At 39.4% G+C, this 21,935-nt stretch overlaps 1 protein-coding gene across 1 annotated transcript in view; it reads left to right on the top strand.

The window, feature by feature from the left end:
- Positions 1-21,935, top strand: part of nrxn2a (neurexin 2a) — a 265,411-nt gene that overhangs the window by 27,187 nt on the left and 216,289 nt on the right. The window contains exon 2 of the mRNA XM_079486587.1: positions 8,073-9,329. Within this exon, the coding sequence (XP_079342713.1) occupies positions 8,592-9,329 (738 nt within the window). The 5' untranslated portion in view covers positions 8,073-8,591. The remainder of the gene's footprint in view (positions 1-8,072; positions 9,330-21,935) is intronic.

Raw genomic sequence — 21,935 nt, 5'->3', positions numbered from 1 at the left:
GGCATAAATCTGTATAGATGGTCATGCATTGTGGCTATGAAGATTTCCTTACACATGCAATGTTTTGATTAATCACGCATGGCATTGCTCCCGAAAGCTTGGGCCCATCCCATCTATGGCCATTAGTCATTGTCATCTGCTCTGACTTTATGCACTGAATGTGTGTGCTGCTTTCTATTCACAGTGCTTGTGTGTGTGTGTGTGTGTGCGCAAATGTGTGTGTTCCATAGTCCTGCCTCTCTGCAAACAATACCTGTACAATTAAGCCACCATGTTGTATTTTTATTTTGCTTTTATACTGTAGATGCCTCTCTTAGCTTTTTTCTTTCTAAATTCTTGTATTTTGTTAATGGTTTTAACTAAACACTACAAAATACTACAGTTAAAGGGATATTTCACCCAAAAAGAATGACATCATTCACTCACCCTCTCGTCATTTTAAACCTGTTTGACTTCTGCAATACACAAAAGAAGATATTTTGAAGAATGTTGGTAACCAAACAATGGCCGTACCTATCGACTGGCATTGGTTTCATGTCTGCACAATAGAAGTGAATTGGTATTGTCAATGTTCGGTTACCGACATTCTTCAAATCACATGACACTGGTTGTGCTGCATGTTTACTGTTGCATACTACCAGGAAAATCATGATGTCATCTGTTTATTGGTTTGGTATTATTTTGTGTGTCCAGTTTTGTTTTCTCAATACACGGAATTCAGACTGTAAACTCAGCTTAAATAATTTATTTTGCTGTGTCTACGTAGATTCACTAACGGGAATCCTGTCAGTGCAATGTTCTGCATCAGCGAAGAAATGCAGATGTTCTGGAAGCATTAATCGGAAACAAATGTAATGAAAATCACCCTGGCCCAGTTATTTATTTTTTTAACGTCTGAATAGGAACTTGAATGAATTGAAAAACTAGTTGATTTATGCTTAACACAGATAAAATGTATTCAAATACTGTAAATGTATTAGGATGAAAATACCAGTAGTGTAATTTCTTAAAAATATGCGTTTAACGTGTTAATGGATATGCATTTTGTATTTATAATGTTATTGATGGTTCATTTAAAGTGTTAGTTCACCCTAAAATGAAAATTCAGTCAACATTTACTCACTCTCTTGTCATTTCAAACTTGAATGACTGTCTTTCTTCTGCAAAACACAAAGGAAGATACTCTGAAGAATGTTGTTAACTGGCACCCATTTACTTGCATTGGTTTTGTGTCCATACCATTGAAGTGAATGGGTGCCGGCGCTGTTCGGTTGCCAATGTTCTTCAAAATATCTTCTTTTGTGTTCTGCAGAAGAAAGAAAGTCGGAAAGTTTTTAAATTACAAGAGGGTGAACATTTTTGAGTGAACTATCCCTCTAACATTTCAGAAAGTTAGCATCCATATTTTCAACCCTAGTTTTCAGTCTGCTTTTTGTTGTGTAATGTGACTTTTTAGTCCTGCATTGCATGTCTGTATATGTCTCCATCCCCTATTCGTGCTCATTTCTGTATGTATGTCAGCATCTGTCTGACTGTCGAATGGCCTGTATCAGCACATTTGTGTCTAGAAAGCGTACAATTGCTCTCCTGGGCGCCATCCGCCTCTGCATGACTCTTTCATTCACCAGTGCTCCAGGGTTTATCCACTTCCACTAAGTCCAGAGATAGGGTGCTGGGTCCTGGGTACAGCCGGAGGCATGCAGCCCTAAATGGATCGAGGATATTTAGGACCCAGTAGCATATGGGGTGTTAACAGGGGTGGGTGGGTTTAAAGCGGTTCCAGCAATTCCACCCATCAGATCTGGTTAAGCTACTAAATGTAATGCGTGTCATGTAGTTTTTTTACTGATTTAAGCTGAAGCACACATCGCATGTGATTCCTCTTCTCGCGTTTTTGTCAGATAGATGCTATCAATTGCAGGAACATCAGAGGTTTGGGCGCACGCCTCGCGTGCGTGTTTTTCATGAACACACATATGGCTTTGTGCACATGGGTGAAAAAACAATGCCGCCATGTCACTTCGGTATACACAAGAAGAAGGTAAATTGCACAGGATACAATCCGAAGTGGTACGCTAATGTGACTGCTTGTGTCATAGTTGTCACAGCTGGTTAGCGTAAAAAAACAGGAACGAGCAGAGCAAGTTTGTTGTTGTGGAATTGCGTGGGCCGAGAGAGAAGCATCAGTCGCAGGCATCTGAAGAGCTTAACTAAAGACTGTCACCGCTCGTTCACTGTTGTTGATTCTCAGTGTATTGATTTCCTTTACTTTTGATTCTGTTTGAGGGCCGCCCGGTTCACACCTGCCATCCATCACATCGCGTTGAGGATATATATAGATTGAATTAGGAATAGAGAGGTTAATTCGTGTCCATTAACCGCCAGACAAGATTCACCAGAGAATGACACATGCATCGCAATGGAGCGCAAACAGTGGTCACCTGCTTGTTCTGTGTTTATTTGTTTTCTCCATAAGGATATCATAAAAGTCATCACTAAAAAAAAAGCCGTGAATTAAGTCAACCAGCTCTGATATGACTAACAACATTACAACTCTGCTTTAAAATGTTTGTCGATTATCATTAAAAAAAAGATTTTCTTTCCGGAACCCTACTGTTGCGCTCTCTTGCTGGTTTGTTAAAGACATCATTAATTCACTTGATGAGCAGTTTTCTTTACTGTGTTGACATCTTTATCTTTTGAAACTTATGCGGAGCACCCGATGGTTGAGTTTCTGTTTATTTATATAGATGATGGGCGTTAACTATGTCACAATGATAAAACTATTTGCTACTAGTCAGTTAAAGGTGCTGTTAGTGGGAGGGACATGGTCGTTTCAAAAGAGCATTTGATTGGTTAAAATCTGTGTAGTGCAAGATGAGCTGTGTCCTGCAAGAGAAATACTTTTTTTTTAAGTTTTGTGTTTAAAAGTACAATAATGGCATCTACAGTATTTGCCAACACCTCCAATCTGGATTTGATTGACACTTTAAATGGCACACATTTTAATTGTATGTATATATGTAAACACATGACGACTTCTCTTTATAGCTTTTGATAATCGTCAAACAATACAAGGAATATCATTTCGGCAATACCACATCGGCAAATTACATTTTCTGTTAGTTTTTCATGTTGTAGATCTGAATTGTGCCGTATCATCCTCAACATGAATGCATCTTTATTTATTTCCGTTAGGACAGATCTCCCTTTGGACACCAGAATTGATGAGACGGTCCTGCAGGACTGCGGGCGTACATGCTGTATCTGCTACGCCCTGACTTCTTCACCCTCTCACTGCTCTGCACAGCAGTTCATCAAACCCCGGGTCTCCAGGGCTTCTCCATCCTCTCAGCCAAGACAGTGTCCTCCATTCCCCTCCATTCCTTTCACATCCCCGCTGCCAAGATTCTTTCCTCTCCCGGCACACAACATCATGACCACCCCCGTCAACAAGAGCTCCACCGTCCCGCGGTCATCCGGCCCACTTCGTACCGTCACTAAACTCCCAAATCACTGAGGCTTGCTGGAAAAACAGACAGAATGGCAAATCAGATAACACAATGACACAGCAGATATTCCAAGCTGCGTTTTTTGCCTACTCCGCAATATGGCAGAAAAACACAAACGCATGCATACTTGTGGTACCCTCACAGCTCAATAGTTTCTTACTAGAGGGGTTTTAAAACAACAGTTGCCTCGTCGTGGTCTAAGTGCTGCATATTCCATTAGCCGCAACCAGAGCTAAAGCATTTTTTCCCGTTTTGCCTTTGCCTACTCTTTGCTTTTCAGACGTGGCAATTATTTCTGGCACCTGCAAGATCGAATGAAGGGGAAACTCAGACAATGTGCGGTAATTAGATCTTGTGTGTTTTACCCTGCGATTATGTGCTTGACAATTTGTCACTGAGGGACTCCGCAGCTGTCGTTGGAGCAGAGGCACGTGTCAATCAAAATGGCTCCACCTACCTTCGCTCCCTCCTCCACATTCCGTAAGCTTCTTCTTGATTATTTTGTCATTCACACTTGATGAGTCCCGAAATGTCACGACTGCTCTCAGCCGCATCTGCGTGTTTTGCGTTAAAAGCACGAAAAGGTCGTAAACATTTCGGGCACCTGTGCAATTAAAGCTGTTTTTGAATCACTGGGTTGGATTACCTGCTGAATTTTCTTCACGTTTTATCGTACGCGTTAGTTGTGCCTCCAGCGACTTTAGCGCAGAGCTATGGCACCTTGTCTCCATCCACCCTCTCCTTTCTCCTCTCTCCTCCTCCCATCCGTCCCACATTTACACATAAACATGTTTTTAATGGAGCGTTACATCTCCTGCTGCACTCCAGTGGAATCACCAGCTTCCCTCTGTATTCACAGAAAAGGCTCTTTCATCCAGCGACATTAAGCCGAACCTATTTACGAATCCTTATGAAGATCATATTCGTCCATAATTTTCCCTTGTCAATCCTCGAGTCCCTGTGATTGTGTTCACAGTCGACCGTTAAAAGCACCCTGAGAGTGTAAATAAATGAAAGTATATCCTTTTGCATTCTTCCGTCTAGCTTTTTTAGACACAGCTTTTGCTGCGCATATAGTAAACACTTGTTCTCCTTGCTTTGCATGTTGATGATAACTACTGATATCTGCCACCACACAATACTAAAACAAAGGCACAGAGCTTTAATAAGGCCCAAATTCTCAACACAATTAGCAGGCCTATTCGCTGCTATTCTCTGAAAGATCAGAAAATAAACACTTCAGTAGCTATGACCCAGCCATATCCCAAACCTCTGATAGATTCCCACCTCCAACGAGACTTCACAGTAAAAAAGGCAGGTTTTCCACAAAGATTGGCTGGGGCAACGGTCCGGTGGGTGTTAGATTACAGAAACCATGTTAAAGAGTTTGCGAGTCTGTGCCCGCTCTGGCTTTGAACCCTCCTTCCATCACAGACAGGTGGAGTTAGCCCAAACATCTGGCCCAAGCTCGTAGCTATTTTCCTCTGAGCTTCACACGCTTCTGTTTAAATAGGATTTCAGCTGTATCCTATGCCGCTCTACTGATCTTGCATCCAAGCCTGGAGCTCTCACTGATGGTGGGGCAGTGTGCTGTCCGTGGTGCTGATGTTTGCTGGCGTCTATCTGTGGTGCTGAAAGGACAGCAGCCCTTGTGCCGTATTAGAAAACTGACATCTTTCTTCTGGCTAGTTGTATGTCTCACCTCTAGTGGAGTAGGGAGGTGCAAAAATAAATATTTTCAAAACTAGTTGCTGTAACACCAAGGTCATGGGGCATAAATTATAGATAGATAGAGTAAATGCATTCATGTCAATTTTCAAATATGTTTCTTGGAGGGTGTTTTATGTGTTGAGAACAAAGCACAGTGTAATGGAATGAAACAAAGGTGTTTCTCGATTAGTTGTTTAAGGATTTACTATTTTTACATTTATACAACGTGCGTTTTAAATTCATATGATATGTGTACATTATAATCATGAATTAATTTGATAATTTTTTAAACGTAGTATTTCTTATAATAAATAAATAAGCAAATAATTAAATACATTTGATTAGTATCGGATTGTATTAGTATGATCCCAGTGATAAAATGGACAGCTTGAATATAATCACTTTAGATAAAAGCATTTGCAAAATGCCTATGATTTGGATTTCCTCTATGAACTGGACAACGTTTCTCCCAAATTCCAAATTTATTTGGAGAAAAATTTAAATGGTACAAATATTTCTAAATTACAAAACCAATGCATTGTTTGCATATCCTTAATACTGAACGAAAACAAGCTAATAACAGCACAATTATTTCATTATTATTTAAATAACACAATACTAATGTTTTATGTGCATTTCAGAATAAGCTCACAAACTAATATAAACCAGATTATTTTACAGCTTTCACGTCTCTTCTTTCTTAGCATTCTCTAAGTCTTTGACATTATTGTTGGGTTGCTTAATGTCACTGCTGTGGTTTGTATTTATTGGAATTCAACAGACAATACGAACATTCAGAACTATACTATTCAGCAACACCCAAAAAGGGCAGATTTTTCGGATCCGCCATTTCTCGAGTGTAGGTGGCGGAGGAGGACACTTTTTAATCAAGTAGATTTGATTTAGCTAATTAAAAGAAACATCAAGAGTAAGTAACGCTAGGCAGAACCACAATGGTTAATTGAATATGAATGCGGTAATTCAAGTGTGAGCTTTAAATATAAGCTCGACAAAAGACGCTCATGTTTTCAGGCAGCGTTTTGTTGCGTATGTGCTAATTGTACATTCGCACCACGGACTCACTCACTAAAGTGCCCTCAGTTCATCCTTATGCTGTCCATTACCATCCAATGTAGGAGCAGAAAGCATGGCTAATTCTATTTGGTTGGTAGCTCAAATAGCACTTTGACCTGGGAACTGGGCTTTCATCGGTAAGTCTCGAGTGCTTTAAATCTACGGTAAAACATTGCTAGGGAGTAAATGGCAGTTTTGGGAGGATTCGCTAACTGTCATGATAGCGCAAAAAATACGCCAAATTGTTTGTCAGGGCTGCCTGTCCTGCTCTCTTCATTGTTATGCACTGTGTTGTAGTCATGCATCAAGCTCAAGGGCAGATAATGACCTTAATGACGATGACCGCACTGCAAGACCTAGAGAAACAGTTTCTGTTTGGATTTCAAACCAGTTTACCAAGCCCATTGAAAGCATGCATACATTTACCCAGACCGCAGTTACAAATGAGAACGCCACACACCCGAGACACGCTGGCATGTGCTGATATAACGTGACATGATGTGTGTTCGAGATACACTACATTTATGTCGCCCACAGTGGTTTTTGTTACTTAGACAATAAAGACACTGTCATCTCAGAGCAATGCATACGGCGTACAAAATGATCCTTCCTCGTGCAGAGCACTCTGTCTGCCACGTTAAAACGAAATTACATGGCCGATATATTTGGAACAGCAAAGGATTGAGTGCCAATTTGATCTAAATTGAACTACTTTTCATTCCAATTATGCTTCATATTTCTGCACTCCCCTCCCATCCTCCATGTGCGCACATTATTGCACCGGCTGTATGGATCTGCCATTATGAAATGTAGTCGCTAATCCTTTGACAAACATAAGAGAACATAATCTGTCGCAAGAGCGTTATGAAGATTTTAAACAGATTCTGTGCTGCTATTAGCCTTTTAAGTACTTCATTCAAATTGTATCAAGCTTCATCTTTTATAATCCTTTTTTAACTCTATTTGCAAAAAAATGACCCTAAAGATGCCTTTGTTTCTCCCCCAACGTTTTTCTTTTAAGGTTTCGATTGGCATACAAGCTGTTATCCTTTTCAAGGTCTTTTGAGAAGTCCTTTTGTGCACGTTCATAGTAATTAATTAGAAGCAAATGGGAAATTAAGCTTGCGTTTTGTGCAATCAAATTAATATTTCTGTGTGTTCGGAGACCATATTCTTTTAGTTTCACCGCTTCCAACACACAAGCACCTTTGTTTACGGTTGATGATGAGACAAGAAGGTTCTCTGTTACGTTCCTCTGCTTGCAGAACGGATTTGATGATACACTGGTGAGGCCACTTTAATGTTTGTCTGTCTCTACAGTAGGTTGCTTCACCAAAGCAGTAATACTATCAGTCGCTATATGGGGAAGGAAGGAGGCTTTGATTGACTGAGAAGGCTTCAGGGTGCTCTGAGCTGTTTAAGATATTAGCTGCGAGCCTGTTTGTGAATATTCATCTGTGAACCAGCAAATTTGCAAAGCGAATGAAAGAATCTGTCAAGTAGCTCAGTCTGCTACAGTGCAAAGTGCATTAAAGATTCATTTCATTATCCTCAATGAATCCAAGCTGTGGGAATCACACGCCCCTGTTTTTTTTCCTGATCAAACTGGCCTGGTAATGGAAAAGTACAATTAAAGATTATAAACCATTGTGCTTTAATTCGAGTTAAGATGAGGCTTTTTGTAGTTTGTGGCGTGCGCAAGTTTGGAACGAGTTATTAGGGAGCGTCGAGTTTGTGGTCATAGATTAACACTCTGTCTCTATTTTTGACTTTCAGATTCTTCTTCAATAAAGGATTTCCGACAGCCGCTGTTCGACTCATCGCTTGCTCAGTGGAATGCAGACGTACCTCTCTGGAGGAGCTGAGGTTTTCCGGGGAAAAGGAAATCATGTATTTGACCTACTACCCACAAAAAGCTAAATACAACCGCAGCACTAATCCTACTTTAACCAGAGGGTGAGATTCATAAATCGGTCTTTTAACATGTCGAGTCAACTAGATATTTAGGGCAGTTTTAGATTTCAAAGCACTAAGTACCGTGTGAGGTTTTTTCCTTGGATTTTAGAAGTATTCCTCAATGGAGATGCTCGAAGGAGAATCAAGATGGAGATTCAAGTGAAAAGAAACTCTTAAATACTGAGGGGTTTTGAAGAACTGGGACCTTACTATTTCTGCAGCGCTATTTTCAAAAAAGCCGGATAAATTAATACTCCAGACTGGAAATAAATCTCTCCTTTGCTGTGGATTAAAAGAAACTGAACATTTGTAAAGAAGGATTAGGAGGACGCTCTGAAGATGATGACGCGAAAGTGGAGGCGCAGCGCGGGGTTGTCGGCGGGCTTGATGTTGGTGGGGCTGATCGTGGCCTTCTCGCTGACCTCAGCCCTGGAGTTCGACGGCCTGCCGGGTCAGTGGGTCCGCTACGGACCGTGGCAAGCGGGTGCCACCGGAGAGCTGAGCTTCACCATGAAGACCAACACCAGCAAGGCGGTGGTCCTGTACATGGATGACGGTGGTAACTGCGATTTCCTGGAGCTACTGATCAACAATGGTCGCTTGCAGTTGCGTTTCGCCATCCACTGCGGCGAGCCGGCCTCGTTGCACATGGAGACGCATGTCAATGATGAGCGATGGCACCGCGTCCTGCTCACGAGGAACTATCGCGAGACCACTCTGGTGATGGACGGGGAGTCCAAGATGGCGGAAGTGAAGTCCAAGCGTAGGGAGATGATGGTAGCCAGCGACTTATACGTGGGTGGCATTCCGCCGGACGTTCGTCTCTCAGCCCTCACGTCCAGCACGGTCAAATACGAGCCGCCTTTCCGAGGCCTGATTGTCAACCTTAAGTTAGAGGAGACTCCTCTTGTCCTCCTGGACAGCCAAGGGGTGAAGGACGATCTGGAGTATCTGTGTACCAAACAAAATCCATGCAGTAACGGAGGACGCTGCTCAATCAACGCAAGCGAGGTGCTGTGCAACTGCTGTAATACTGGCTACAAAGGGAAATACTGCACTGAAGGTAAGCAAGATGATGTGCTTTAACACAGTGTAGATGTTCCTTCATAAAAATACGGTATCGGATAATGCACCGAGCAGTCAAGGTTAAATGTTTGCTTTTAAGGAAATCTAAGGGCACTGCAATTGGACATGATTAACCATTATTTGATCTGGTGTGCCTGTTTTCTAATAATTAGCTTGAATGTTTCTCTTATCGTCTTCCACTGCACTTAAACTACAGTCTGACTGCTAAAATCATAACATTTGGAAGCCATCTGCAGAAGAATGTTAATACTTTTAGGACAATTGGGTGATCCAGTCATGCTAATGCTCAATGTAGTAAAGGGGTGTTTTAAAGTGCATTTAGCCTTAAAATGGTTTGAGAATTTACAGCTAATGAGATTGGACACAGATCTCATTGGATCAGGTTCAGAGGGTTTGCATGTGTACTGCTGTTTAAAGAAACCATTTATTTGTACGGTCACTGTAAATAAAGAATCAATTTCTCAAAAAATAAAAAGCCATGAGATTTTAAGCTGAAGCCGGCACATTACTTGCATCTTGATATCAGGCTCGTGCCGACCATTTTTTTTTTGCTTTTATATTGAGCTTTCATGATGTAGCAGAGCAAAATGAAATCAACTTTTGTAATAAGTTAAAATATACTGATATAAAGTTGAACGATACAGCAAAACCTGCCGAATTATCTCTCGCTACCTGCACAAGTAATAATTCATAAATTCATGTCAACCCTATCTCCATGAGACATCTTTAATATATTAGCTCCATTATTACAGAAAACCAAACAGAAAGCAACAGTAAATCATATTCAAGCATTTCATTTGTGGTTTGTAGCACAATATCGCGCCTTGCTTTATAGACCTGCAGCGTCGGAAATACAGAACTAGCTGAAGTGTACCATATTCCCTCACTAAACAGATGAAAACACGGGCATGTGCTTGAGCACGGGAGAGCGATTCACCATAGAAACTGATCTAGGTGACATATGTAGACTAATTAGGGCCACTCGGCAACGTTTGAGCCATTCGGAGAAATCACAGTCGTACAGCGGCGAGCGTTAAACCCGAGGCCAAATCTGCATGACTCCATACGGAAATACATTTGGCCTGTTTCTCCCTCTAATTGAACAGGAAGTAAGGAGAGTAACAGTGGCAGCTCACGCTTGACTTTTTACTTAATGTAGTCTCAGGTCACCCACCGCGGAGTCGGCGGGGCGTCGGCCTCGCACAGATAATGCGGCGGCTCGACGGTGGGCAGAATCCGGCGAGCACACTCAGAAATGAAATGAAAGATACCAGAGCTTCAAAAGAAGAGAGATAGGCGACGGTCGCCAGGCGTCAGGAACAGCAAAATCATTCATATTGAAAGTTGATAGGGCAAATTGGATTTGACGCAGGAAAGGACAATATTAAAGCATACAAATGGTTTTCTCGCACCTTGAGTCTTTGCTGGTACTCCAGGGATTAACCGTCGAACGAGTGACTTACATATCAAACAGAAAGGGCCGTTTGAATATTAATAAAGAGAATGTATAGATAATTGCGAGTCGGACTGTAATTATCTCTTTAAGTATTTATGTAATAAATCCTCAGAGGAATTAGTCGAGACTCATCAAACAGTGGCGGTTAATTACTCTCACGTCCTTTCATATTTAATAGTATGGTTGAACTCGGGGAGGCAAGTGGTCTCCATCCCCGTGCCCTTTTTAAGCCTCCCAGGTGAAACTTTGTCGCCTTTTACCCTCAAAGCTAAAAGGCCGTCATTATCAATTAAGGCTCACCAGAATGGAAATCTAGGCCAAAGCAATATATCAGCAGAAGTCATTCTCCTGTGTGTGCATCTTATCTTTTGCATCCACATCAGCCATGCTAATGAGGTCTGCTTCTAGCGTGAGCGAAGGGGATGAAAACTGCAGTGCTGGTCAGATGCTGTATGGCAAGTGTTCGGGCACTGTACACAGCATTAAGTCAGGTCTGCCGGGAGCTCTTTAAATCAATACCGTTGCCACTTTAAAAGGTACATAAGCATAAACACACACACGCAGGCCCAAGTGTTCCTCATTATCTGGGTGCTTTGATATGCTTTCACATAAGAAAAGCTTTTACTTGTATTATTTGTGTAGCGTGTTGGGGCTTGGTGGTGCTCAGAGATTATTTTTATTATTATTATTCTGTGAAACTTAATGGAGTTCTCAGTAATGTTTGGTTTAAGTATCGACTTTGTTTCAGGTGTTTTTCTTAATATAACAATGTCGATAAAAATAAACACGGATGAAACAAATGTTGAAGTACAGGAAGGGCTGTAAAATAAATCCGGATAGCATAGCTATTCATATTAACATTACAAATTAGCATTGACTTTTGATTAAAGACTAGTGTTCTGAGCAAAGTTTGAGACCTTGATAAAGTCTCATCTGAAACTCTAAAATCATGTGAGATTTTTTTATAGGAGGAGCAGAAGATTTGACTTATTTGTCATAATTTACTCACCTTCAGGTTGTTACAAACCTGTTTACATTGCTGTTCTGAATCTGAACTTTTTTGAAGGTGACATTCTGAAAAATGTTGGCAACTGACATTTTTGGGACATCATTGTCTACCATAGTAGAAATGTTATTGTATCTTTTTTTGTTCATCAAAAGATGAACGGATGTCCTAGGGTTGTCGGAAGACTTGAGAGTGAGTAATTCACGGCGGAGGTTTCCCTTTTAATCTCCATCTAAACATTGTATTGTGTACAACATTGCATCCTCAAATCTACAATATAGAAATATTGGTATATTTCGAAAGCTAAGAAACTGAAGATTTCTTACTAGTCCTACAAATTTCACATTTATGTTAGATAAAACAATATAATAAGGTCTTATTTCGTCTTGCAAAAAACCATCTCCCTCCCCCTGTGAAAACCATGCTAATAATGTTCAGTTTCATTTCACATAAACTTAAGCTGCACAATTCTGGATGAATTGAGAAGCACGATTCTTTTGTTTTTAGATTTAGATTTTTATGATTCTGAATGACGAACAAAAGTAATACATCATCTACAAGAGGTTCTGGCAAAACAATGTATATAGGTAAGTAATATTTAAGACTTTGCTTTGAAATGATTGCATATTTCATGGTTAACCTATAGAATATATATATATATATATATAAGTTTTAGAACAAATACCATAGGTAAATAATTTTGGTACCTTTTTTTTAAAGCTTTACTTAAAATGCCAAAGTTGAACTTCCTAAAAAGTAATAATGCATTGAAGAAACTTGTACAAAAATACTTTTACAGTATAGCAAATTCATAAGGTGAGACTTGTAAATAAATTATACAGTATATCAATTTGCCTGACATCCACAGACTGCTTGAAGAGGTCTTTAATGAAAAGCACAACTGATAAACATAACACAGTATTCTCACCTGTAAACAGTTTAAATAACCCGAAAACATGAAATGCTAGCAAATCGATGAAAAGCTCTTATATTTGGGCAGACTGAGAGCTTGTAAAAGCCTGTGTTTATGCATGCATGTTGACAACTCTGTCTTAATCCCAGTTCTTCTGTGATCATTTGACAGAAATAATGATAGTGTGTGGTTGAAATGACTGTTTGTGACGCCCTTTCATACCTAATGATGATAACGCATTGACTGCTTCAGCGACAACACAGATTGAAGTGCTATGATTTTTGACACAGGAGAATCGTTGATTTTCATGAATAAGATCGTGTTGGTGTTTGAATCGAGATCGCGATCTTTTATCGAGTAATCGTGCAGCTTTAACATAAAACACACGAAACGTATTTGAGTCATTTATCAAATGAAAGCTCTCATTCTCAAGAATATCACTGATATTTCACCGATCTAACACCTTAGAGGAACATAACAGAATAGTAATCAAATCGTTGAAAGAAAAATTGAATAAAAATCAATTTTCTCCAATATTAGGTAGGGCACTCTTAAATTTTTAAAATGAAAAGTACGCACCAGAACTGAAGATGCTAAAAATATCTTAATTTGTGTTTTTTTTCACATGGGTATGACTGTACATACCTTGCAACAGTACAAATGTGTCATTCATGGTTAATTCTGCTTTGTCATTTAAACCACTATATAATGTTGCCTGATTTAAAACACCTGACATCAAAACTATAGTCTACTCTGCAAACTGTCTCAGATGGATGCATCCGGTACAGACAGCTTCCTTGATTATAATGGGAGCAATTTAGCTTTGAGTCATCCTGCCACACCACTCAGTGTAGGTTGTTTACGGTTGCCGAGCAACGTCACAACTTGGCACATTATTATTGGATGTTAAATTAGGTTTATAATTAGTTTTTAGCTCGAGTGTTATGTAGCATGTAGCTTATTTTGTAATGATGGCAAACATTTTACTGGTGTACGCTATGTGATATAGAAACCGTTTTGTGGTCGAATTTCTAGGAAAAACGAACTATTTTGTGAAATATAGCTTTTCTTTGGAATGAGTTGTTGGTCATACCACCTACGCCTGAAGTCTGGCTGTATGAACAAAAGGAAGAGCAAAGCTGTGAATGTGTGCAATCTGCATCGGAATCTAAGCTTTTCATGAACTATTGGATTCCCTCCTTTCTGTGGTGTCTGCTTGGCGGGAGGCACTCAGTTCACAGCGGTTTTCTTTTAAGTGTGCAGGGAACTAGACTACACTGTAAGAGCAGGGCTGTTCACTCCCAGTGTCAGTTTTTTTATCAACACAAATGAGTCTAGGGTGCCCTCAACAACAGGGAGGCGCATCTCTGCCGTTTAGGGGCCAAAGCGCAGGCGGGCGAGGTTAGCTATCGTTCACTCGTCTAAGGGCCTGCGTGTTTCTACCAGCAACCGCTTGCGCGTTTATCAGCTCCGTAGTTTGTCGTGCTTGGCAGAGAACACAAGAAGTCAAATAATGTCTCGTACGCTAGGCAGCAATTCAGCAAATAATTAAAACAGGACATGAAGCCTTTTTATCTGCCTTGTCTATTTGTGCACAGGGGCCATTTGCAACAAAACACACTCAAGGGTGAATTCTTTAAACACTTGAGCCGCTATTGCGCATTGGGTTTTAATGTAAAAAACAGCTAAAGTGAGTTAGTTAGTTAGTTCACCCAAAAATGAAAATTCTGTCGCCATTCACTCATCCTCTTTTCGTTTCAAACCTGTATGACTTTCTTATGCAGATATTTTGACAGTGCCCATTGACTTGCACTGGTTTTGTGTCTGTACAAAAGTGAATGAGTATCGCGGTTGTTTTGAGTACACTCTTCAACATACAGTATCTTCTTTTGTGTTCTGCAGATGATAGAACGTCATACAGGTTTGAAATGACAAGAGGAGGAGTAAATGATGACAGAATTGTAATGTTTTGTTGAATTGTCCCATTAACTGACCACTAGATGCCCTGGAATAGCATAAGCATTTAAAGTCAATGTCCTTTTTTCGTTATTCTTGTGCAAACACGCCCCATTTCTTCCCCAAGTCTCAGTGCTGTTTTATTTTAAAGGGTTGATTGTGTTTATAATTTTTGTTTGGCGGCAGTTACTCATTAAAATAATGAGAAGTGCAGTTTGTAGATGTAGACATTTTCATAATGTCGAAGAGCCTTGTTGCTTTAGTGGAATTTTCGGGTGCTAAAACAACTGTGCAAATAAACAATTGTGAATCTCTCTCGTTGTTTATTTGCTGTTGTTCAATGTAAAAACAATTGTTATAATATGTTTCCAAGCTGTCACTGGGACAATACCCTTTCAAAAAGTAAATCTTAGTGTACTTAAATGTACATATTGGTACCAATTGGTATTCTCTCAGCACATGCATTTCGTTTTCCAGGAAACAAATATACTGATCTAATGTACAGCTTGAATGCACTGTTGCTTTGGATAAAAGCATCTGCCAAATGCATAAATGTAAATGTTATAGGTTAAAGCTGAATGTTTCCTTTACTGCTGATCTACAGTTAACCAGTAATAGCACTGTATTACAATGATTAATGCGTGTTGTGTAAGATGCATTGGAAAACAGGAAGTAAAATGTTAAAGGTTCTCTCTTATTTTTATTAAGGTCCTGGGTAACTCTTATGATAAACATTTATTTCCTCATATATATAGACATTGACATTTTTATTTCATATCAGTAAAGAAACACCAAATGATGACAATTCATGTAAAACATAATCTTTCCACTCGGCATCGCTCCACATGATACCGGGTCATTTCATTTTCCGCCGTTCCATGATCAATGTGTTATCACAGGTCCACAAGATCAGTCTACACACCTCTTGATTTTTTGCACGAGTCTTTGCAAGGTCACAATGAATGCCAGCTCTCCCTCTCAGTGGAAAAAGGATCTTTGCGTTAGATATATTGCTTGCATTTGCTTCCTTTGTTTAATAAAAGAAGCTTGTTGGAGCTTGTCAGATTTGCTTTTAGACCTCGGAAAGACGCCCCAAATCCCGTCCCTGTGCACTCAAGTGCATTTTCTGGTTTGCCTGTGGCTCTGCATTTTTGAAATTCTTATAGTCGAAAACAAAGTCATACTGCAGCGACACAAGCAAAGAGACGAATGCGTGCTGGTGGATTTTATGATTTTCATCACAAAATGTTGTCATGGGTTCGCCACATTTAATGAAGTTAAAAAGTTGAAAAACAAGACAAATACATTTACGGTATGATGTATGCCTGATCTGAAAGACGTTCTTTGATTTAGTCACCAAACATCGTACATGAACGCACTATGTTCATGTACAGACCATTTTTGTACAGGGGCCAATATTCATAAAAATCAAAGATATTTGTTGTGATTTCTTTTTGTTTAATGATTTATTCATTTGTGGTAAGCTTTTTACTTATTTATTTCCCTTTGTATAAAAACAGTATATTGAGATGTTTCTAGATGGTAGCGATAGACTCAGTTTAGACTGTTAAGATCACCGAGGTATGGTGAAAGTGAAAGGTTGGAAAATGTACTTTGTTGGTACCATGAGCTGCCACTCACTCACAAGCCGTATACTGCAGAGGAAAGCAGCAATTTCTTTGTTTGTACATTTTCAGTGCTTAATTTGCAACTTTAACACTTACAGTCAAAACTGATGACCAAACAGACCATTTACAAAAACAAACACGAAATGAGTTGTTAATAAGATGCCGGTGAGAGACATAAGATGCAGGTGAGATGTTAATTCATTTGGGTTTCCTTGTGAAATGTATATTACTGACAAAACATCAACAACCTGTTATATACTATATGTAGCTGTTTGAAAAGATAATTTCTCTAAATAAGACTGAAATTTTTTGCGGTATTTCAACTACCCAAGATGCTTCATCATATTTGACAATTGTGTTCAGACTGCAGGACCACATCACTCCACTAAATAGAGACAGATTACATGCCACTCCAGCTTTTCAAACCCATACGATGAGATCATGCTAATAACCGGCGTGGTGTTAGCCTAGCGTGCTCGTTTAGCCACTGCGTGTCTGAGAAGCTCCAGCCGCTGTCACCGTGTCAGCTCTCACGCTCGTGCTTAATTCATTACAATTCTCCAGGACTTTGTTGCCGTGACCAATTTGAGGGAGCCGAGGAGAGCACTTGTAAAGGTTAAAGCGGCCCTTGTGATTTATGGGCGGCTGACAGTTTTGCATGGCCTGATATCCAGATCAAGCAAGCAGCTCCAACAAACACAGTGTGATTAAGAGATTTACTGTCTCGCTTCAGGCAATCGAGCAGCATTTGCGCCGTGGGTTTTGTGTCGCCTTTTGTCCTGGCTTTTGTTGTACTTTTAGCTCCCCCTGCAAACATTGTCTTTGCACGCTAATGTGCTCAGAGACGGGCGTTTACGTCGTGTATTCACATATGAGATGGTTCTATTTCACCTCTTAAACTTATCCTGAATTTAACCTGAATCTTTAACCTTTGGCGTCAAAAATAGGGTCAACAGATAACAAATAAGCAGTACTCTTTGTCTTTTGTGCACTGGTATATGCTCATATGTCTCCATGGCTGCATAATGATAATTGCATCACGATCGTGAAATGGCAAAATAGGATCCATAAAGATTCCTCTTTAATTGGGCGTACGGTTCGTCTATAATGGGTTACTTTTTGAATAGACAAGAACAACATGGACGTAGCACGTGCGTTCTCATTAGCGCTGTAAAGCGAGTATCAATGCCCTTCACCTTTAAGAGCTGAAAACAGCCTTACTCACAGCTACTTTTCCTCATTATCACAATGGCAACGATGATCTGACTCACCCTCCAAGACCAGACCATCCAGCTCCACACAAGCTCCACCTTGCAAGTCTTTGACTTTTTCACTGACTCCCATTATTTCACACTAAAGACTATATCATGCTTCGCCTGGTCTCCTCGCCCATGTCTGTCCCGTATCTCACCATTAAATTCACATATGTCCTTTTGGAGAACTTGATCTGGAATTCTATCGAGCACAATATTGGCTAAAGCCGCGAGGCATTATTATAGATTTTCCACGTGATTAGAAATTATTTTGATGGTATTGAATATTTCTCTCAAAGTTTAAGATCACTTATTGAAGGGTGTTCAGTGTATGCCTTTCGAGTCATTGTATTTTAATTTCATAATGATAGAAATTGACGTGTTTGCACAATTATATTTCTATCTCCTTCAGATCAAATGTTGTAAAGCTCACAAGAATCATTTGGGATGAAATGTGAGAAACAAGTGATGCTGAGGTTTTGACCGATGCTGTATGTTGTCTTTGATATAAGGTACAGTTGTAGACAATGTGTTTACTGCTGTGGGGAGAAACAATTGCATTTGACTGAACATTGCATTCATTTTACCGGTTTTGATTTAACTTGATGTCTAATTTTCATGCTGAATTAACTGCTTTCACAGCAATCTTGTTTTAGCTTCTCAGTTGGTAGGTAGAAATAAATATAGTTTTGGATATTAAGCTTCATTTGAGCAGTAATGAAGTTTGATGTGTGGCGTTTGAGGCATGTTTTTCCTTAACAAAAATTGGACATCAGACAATTGGGAACCACATCCATGTTACAAAGCAGATCGCTGACTGTACAGTAGCTTTCATTTCTGTCACATAAGGTTACTAATAAGTGTCCATATGCTTATGTTGGTTAGATGAAACGTCACAACCGGATCAACAGGGCAACATCAAAAACAATAATGCAGGTCAAAATAGGAAGGACCACGCCTATACTGGCCGTTAAGTTTCTCCAGCCATTGCCTCAGGCGTATGTTTGAATGCAAATTGCTTTTTGTCTGTGATCTTTTCCGAACCTAGTGAGCTAATTATGAAGGCAGCTTTTTACAACGCAGACGTGCACCCTGTGGTAGGAAACTTCATTATGCTGCTTACCTGTTTTAGTTAAATCCCACATTGTATTGCATTATGAGAAGCTAAATAACAAAATCCAAGATGGTGGATGAGGCTAAAGAAAAGTTTTATTTCATTCAGTATCGATATTAAGAGAAAACAGCTGCAAATATGATTCTACTTCTAAAACCTTTGGTTATATACTTCTGTTTAAACTTTTCTTTTTATGAAAGTAACCACACACAAAGTCAGCTCATCAAAGTTCATGTATAAGGATGAATAAAACATAGTTTAGTGCCTATGTACATTTATGTTCTTGCACTTGACTGATGCCATTATCAGGGTCTTTCCTCTTTCAAAATGAGGGTGAGGTGGTGCCATCCTTATCTTGTACACACACGCACGTTAAGTAGATTAACCAAACACTTTACATATAACAGAATAAAAATTCGATAAAAATGACAATCATGAAGTCATTTGAAACATTACTTTTTTCCAACAAACAGAAATGTTTTTAAATCAAAGAATGCTTTTTATCCCTTTCAGCTAACTTTTCAGGCCACAATAGCCAACTAAATTAACAAGTCTTTCGAAATTGGCAAAGTTCATTCACATCCTGCGTTCTCATGGGGTTTACTGAGCTTTGAATGATTCACTTATTTTATATTCGCTAAACGCTAGTGACTGAAAGGTTTCAACGGGTTAAACAAATCGGTTCAAAGGATCGTAATGTGCGGTCATCCTGGTGAACTGGCTGTGTACAGTGTTACGCAGGTTAATTTAAGAAACCTTTTAAGAAATTGAACGAACTTGGATGCAAAACAAACAATATTCACCTATTAGCTCTTGTACAGCAACTCTTCAGCGCCTCACTGGGCTGATATCGAAATACATACATTAGTTTGTTGAAATCACACCCATAATCTTTGCAGTGCAGCCAGGAAGCAGTAAGGACAATGCCAAAATGAAAATGTCTACTGAACATTATTCAAGTGTTCAGATGTATTTATAAGGGTTCTTCGAAAGCTGTGTTTAAAGAATATTGGCTTCATGCATATGATTCAGAATATTCTTTATTAAACTGTCAGGAAAATTAAACTTTGAATTATTAACTATAAATGTCAAAGCAGTAAAATACATTTGAATTGAAAACGTATCTCTTCTAATTCAACATTATTCTGTACGTTGTAACTGTACACTTTTAGAATATCACACTAATTTATCTTACATCAGTACAAATATGTAGATGGAGATGTATTTCCTGAAGGGGTCCTAGTTTCATGAGCTTATGTATAGCTGTTATCATTGTATCTGAGAGTGTGGCACTGAAACCAGCTCCCATGAGTCCTATCATCTACTCTTCTATAGCTGAGGTGATGGCAAAAGAATTTGACTTGATTTATGGCTCTAGCAAGTGGTGCACAAAGTTTGATCATGTTATAGTTTGACCGAGAGCTAATGTAAACTTCTCAGCGATGCCATTATAAGCTTCTGCAAAAACATTTCCAACAACTTACTACATTGCTGAAGCAGCATATATTATTCCACATGCCCATAAACACGTCATTTATGCTTTTGAAGTGCTCCATAAGCATTTTTAAAGAATTCTATACATACATGGAATTGTTTTTACAACTGCTTGTCTGTCCTCCAAGACATTTATTTGACTGTTTATTTTAGTCTATGATGTTAGTCATATTTTCAATGTGGGAGTAAATGTGACTTTACAGCTTTTGGGATTATAAGTAGTTTTATTGAATTATATTATAGTCGTATATTTTCATAATAATACTTTGCTTTATTTGCTGCATAATATTTGTCATCGAATTGGTTTTCCATTCATTCATAATAGTCCACCTTACCTTATTGAAATAGCAGACATAACCTCAAACCTTGGCGAGGTATGCTGTGAGAGTCTTTATGTTATTATAATTGCCAGGTGAGTCTATCTTCAGCAATGACATTTGGTCAGCTCTTCTCAGTAGTTATAGTCTTTATTAAAAAAACAGTCTGTGCTTTTGCTGATTGATTTATTTTTCTCTCTTTCTCTTCCCTTGTGCAGTTCTCCAGCAAGTTCTGGGAGGTAAGACCAACGATTCCTTTTTACAGATCTGATATGTAAATGCTGATTGCGATTTCATTGTATACTGTTCGGGTAGCATCATTCTTCCACTGCTTGTAAAGGCATTGTCAGTTTGTACTGCAGTTCTGCTGACTGACTGAAGTTGGACTAAAATGATACACATGAACAAGACAGAGCCGGATTGGTGAATTCACTGTGCACTTGAGCAATAGCCCTGTGTGTGCCGGCTGATGTTTGTTGCCGGTCTGGATATGTTTGGGGAGGGTTTTATAATCAGAGTTTAACAGAGAGATTGGTCTCTCCAGTTTTCCCGGGCCAGAGGCTCAGGGCTTTGGCCCTGCAGCTTGAAATGATCTCTGAATTAGATCTGCTGAATTAGCCTGAGTAAGTGTAACCAAGGCCAGGATTAAAGCAGCCGGCAGTGGTCATGCAAAAGCGCTCTGCAATATATAGCTCATGGGGAAGATAAATTGAACTTTGCAGTCAGGGTGAGAAGAGCGTATGAGATCCTGCGAGGCTTGACTCTCTACTACTCGCAGGCAAGTTTGTTAATGTCGGGGAAAAGCTCAAGAATGCATGATTTTTACCTCACAGTTTTTTCAAATATAATACTTAAACACTAGTTTGCTACGTCCAGCCTGTGTGTTTTGGTTTCAAGGACCACTGCGTTTCTGCGTTGGATGGATAGGTTTTGTATTGGGCTCGGTGGTACATTTATCAACTAGATCTTTATTGTCAAAGATGTTGAGGAAAAATGTCTGTCTGTCTGTCTGTCTGTCTGATCCAAGACACCTGGGTTATTTGTGATGTCTTATATTTCACCTTGGAGCCAAAGTCTGGTTGCTTTTTTTCTTTTCCAAAGAGAAGAGATACATAGAAAAATAGTCTGTGGAATTAGTCTGCACTATTTAAAGGAATAGTTCACTTAAAAATGTAAATGTCATATATTCAATATATCAATATTTTCCACATGTATATGTTTAAACACAAAAAGAGATTTTGAAAAGAATCATCACACAGCTGGAAAGAGTCAGTGGCACTGGATAAGTTCCGTCTATGAAACTAATCCGGTTCTTGAGTCTAACTCGCTGATTCAATGATTCGGTCATTGATCCACTTGTCAAGTTAACAGCTCACTGGAGGGGAAAATCACACAAAGCTCTGTGTGCTTTAAATGACTTGCACTTCATTGCATGGGCAGCTTTAGCTTTTTGAAGATTT

This window comes from Barbatula barbatula (genome assembly GCF_947034865.1).
Source record: "Barbatula barbatula genome assembly, chromosome: 22".
NCBI classification, from domain to species: domain Eukaryota; kingdom Metazoa; phylum Chordata; class Actinopteri; order Cypriniformes; family Nemacheilidae; genus Barbatula; species Barbatula barbatula.
The sequence above is the reverse complement of the archived record's forward strand: the minus strand, read 5'-3'. Positions and strand labels throughout refer to the sequence as shown.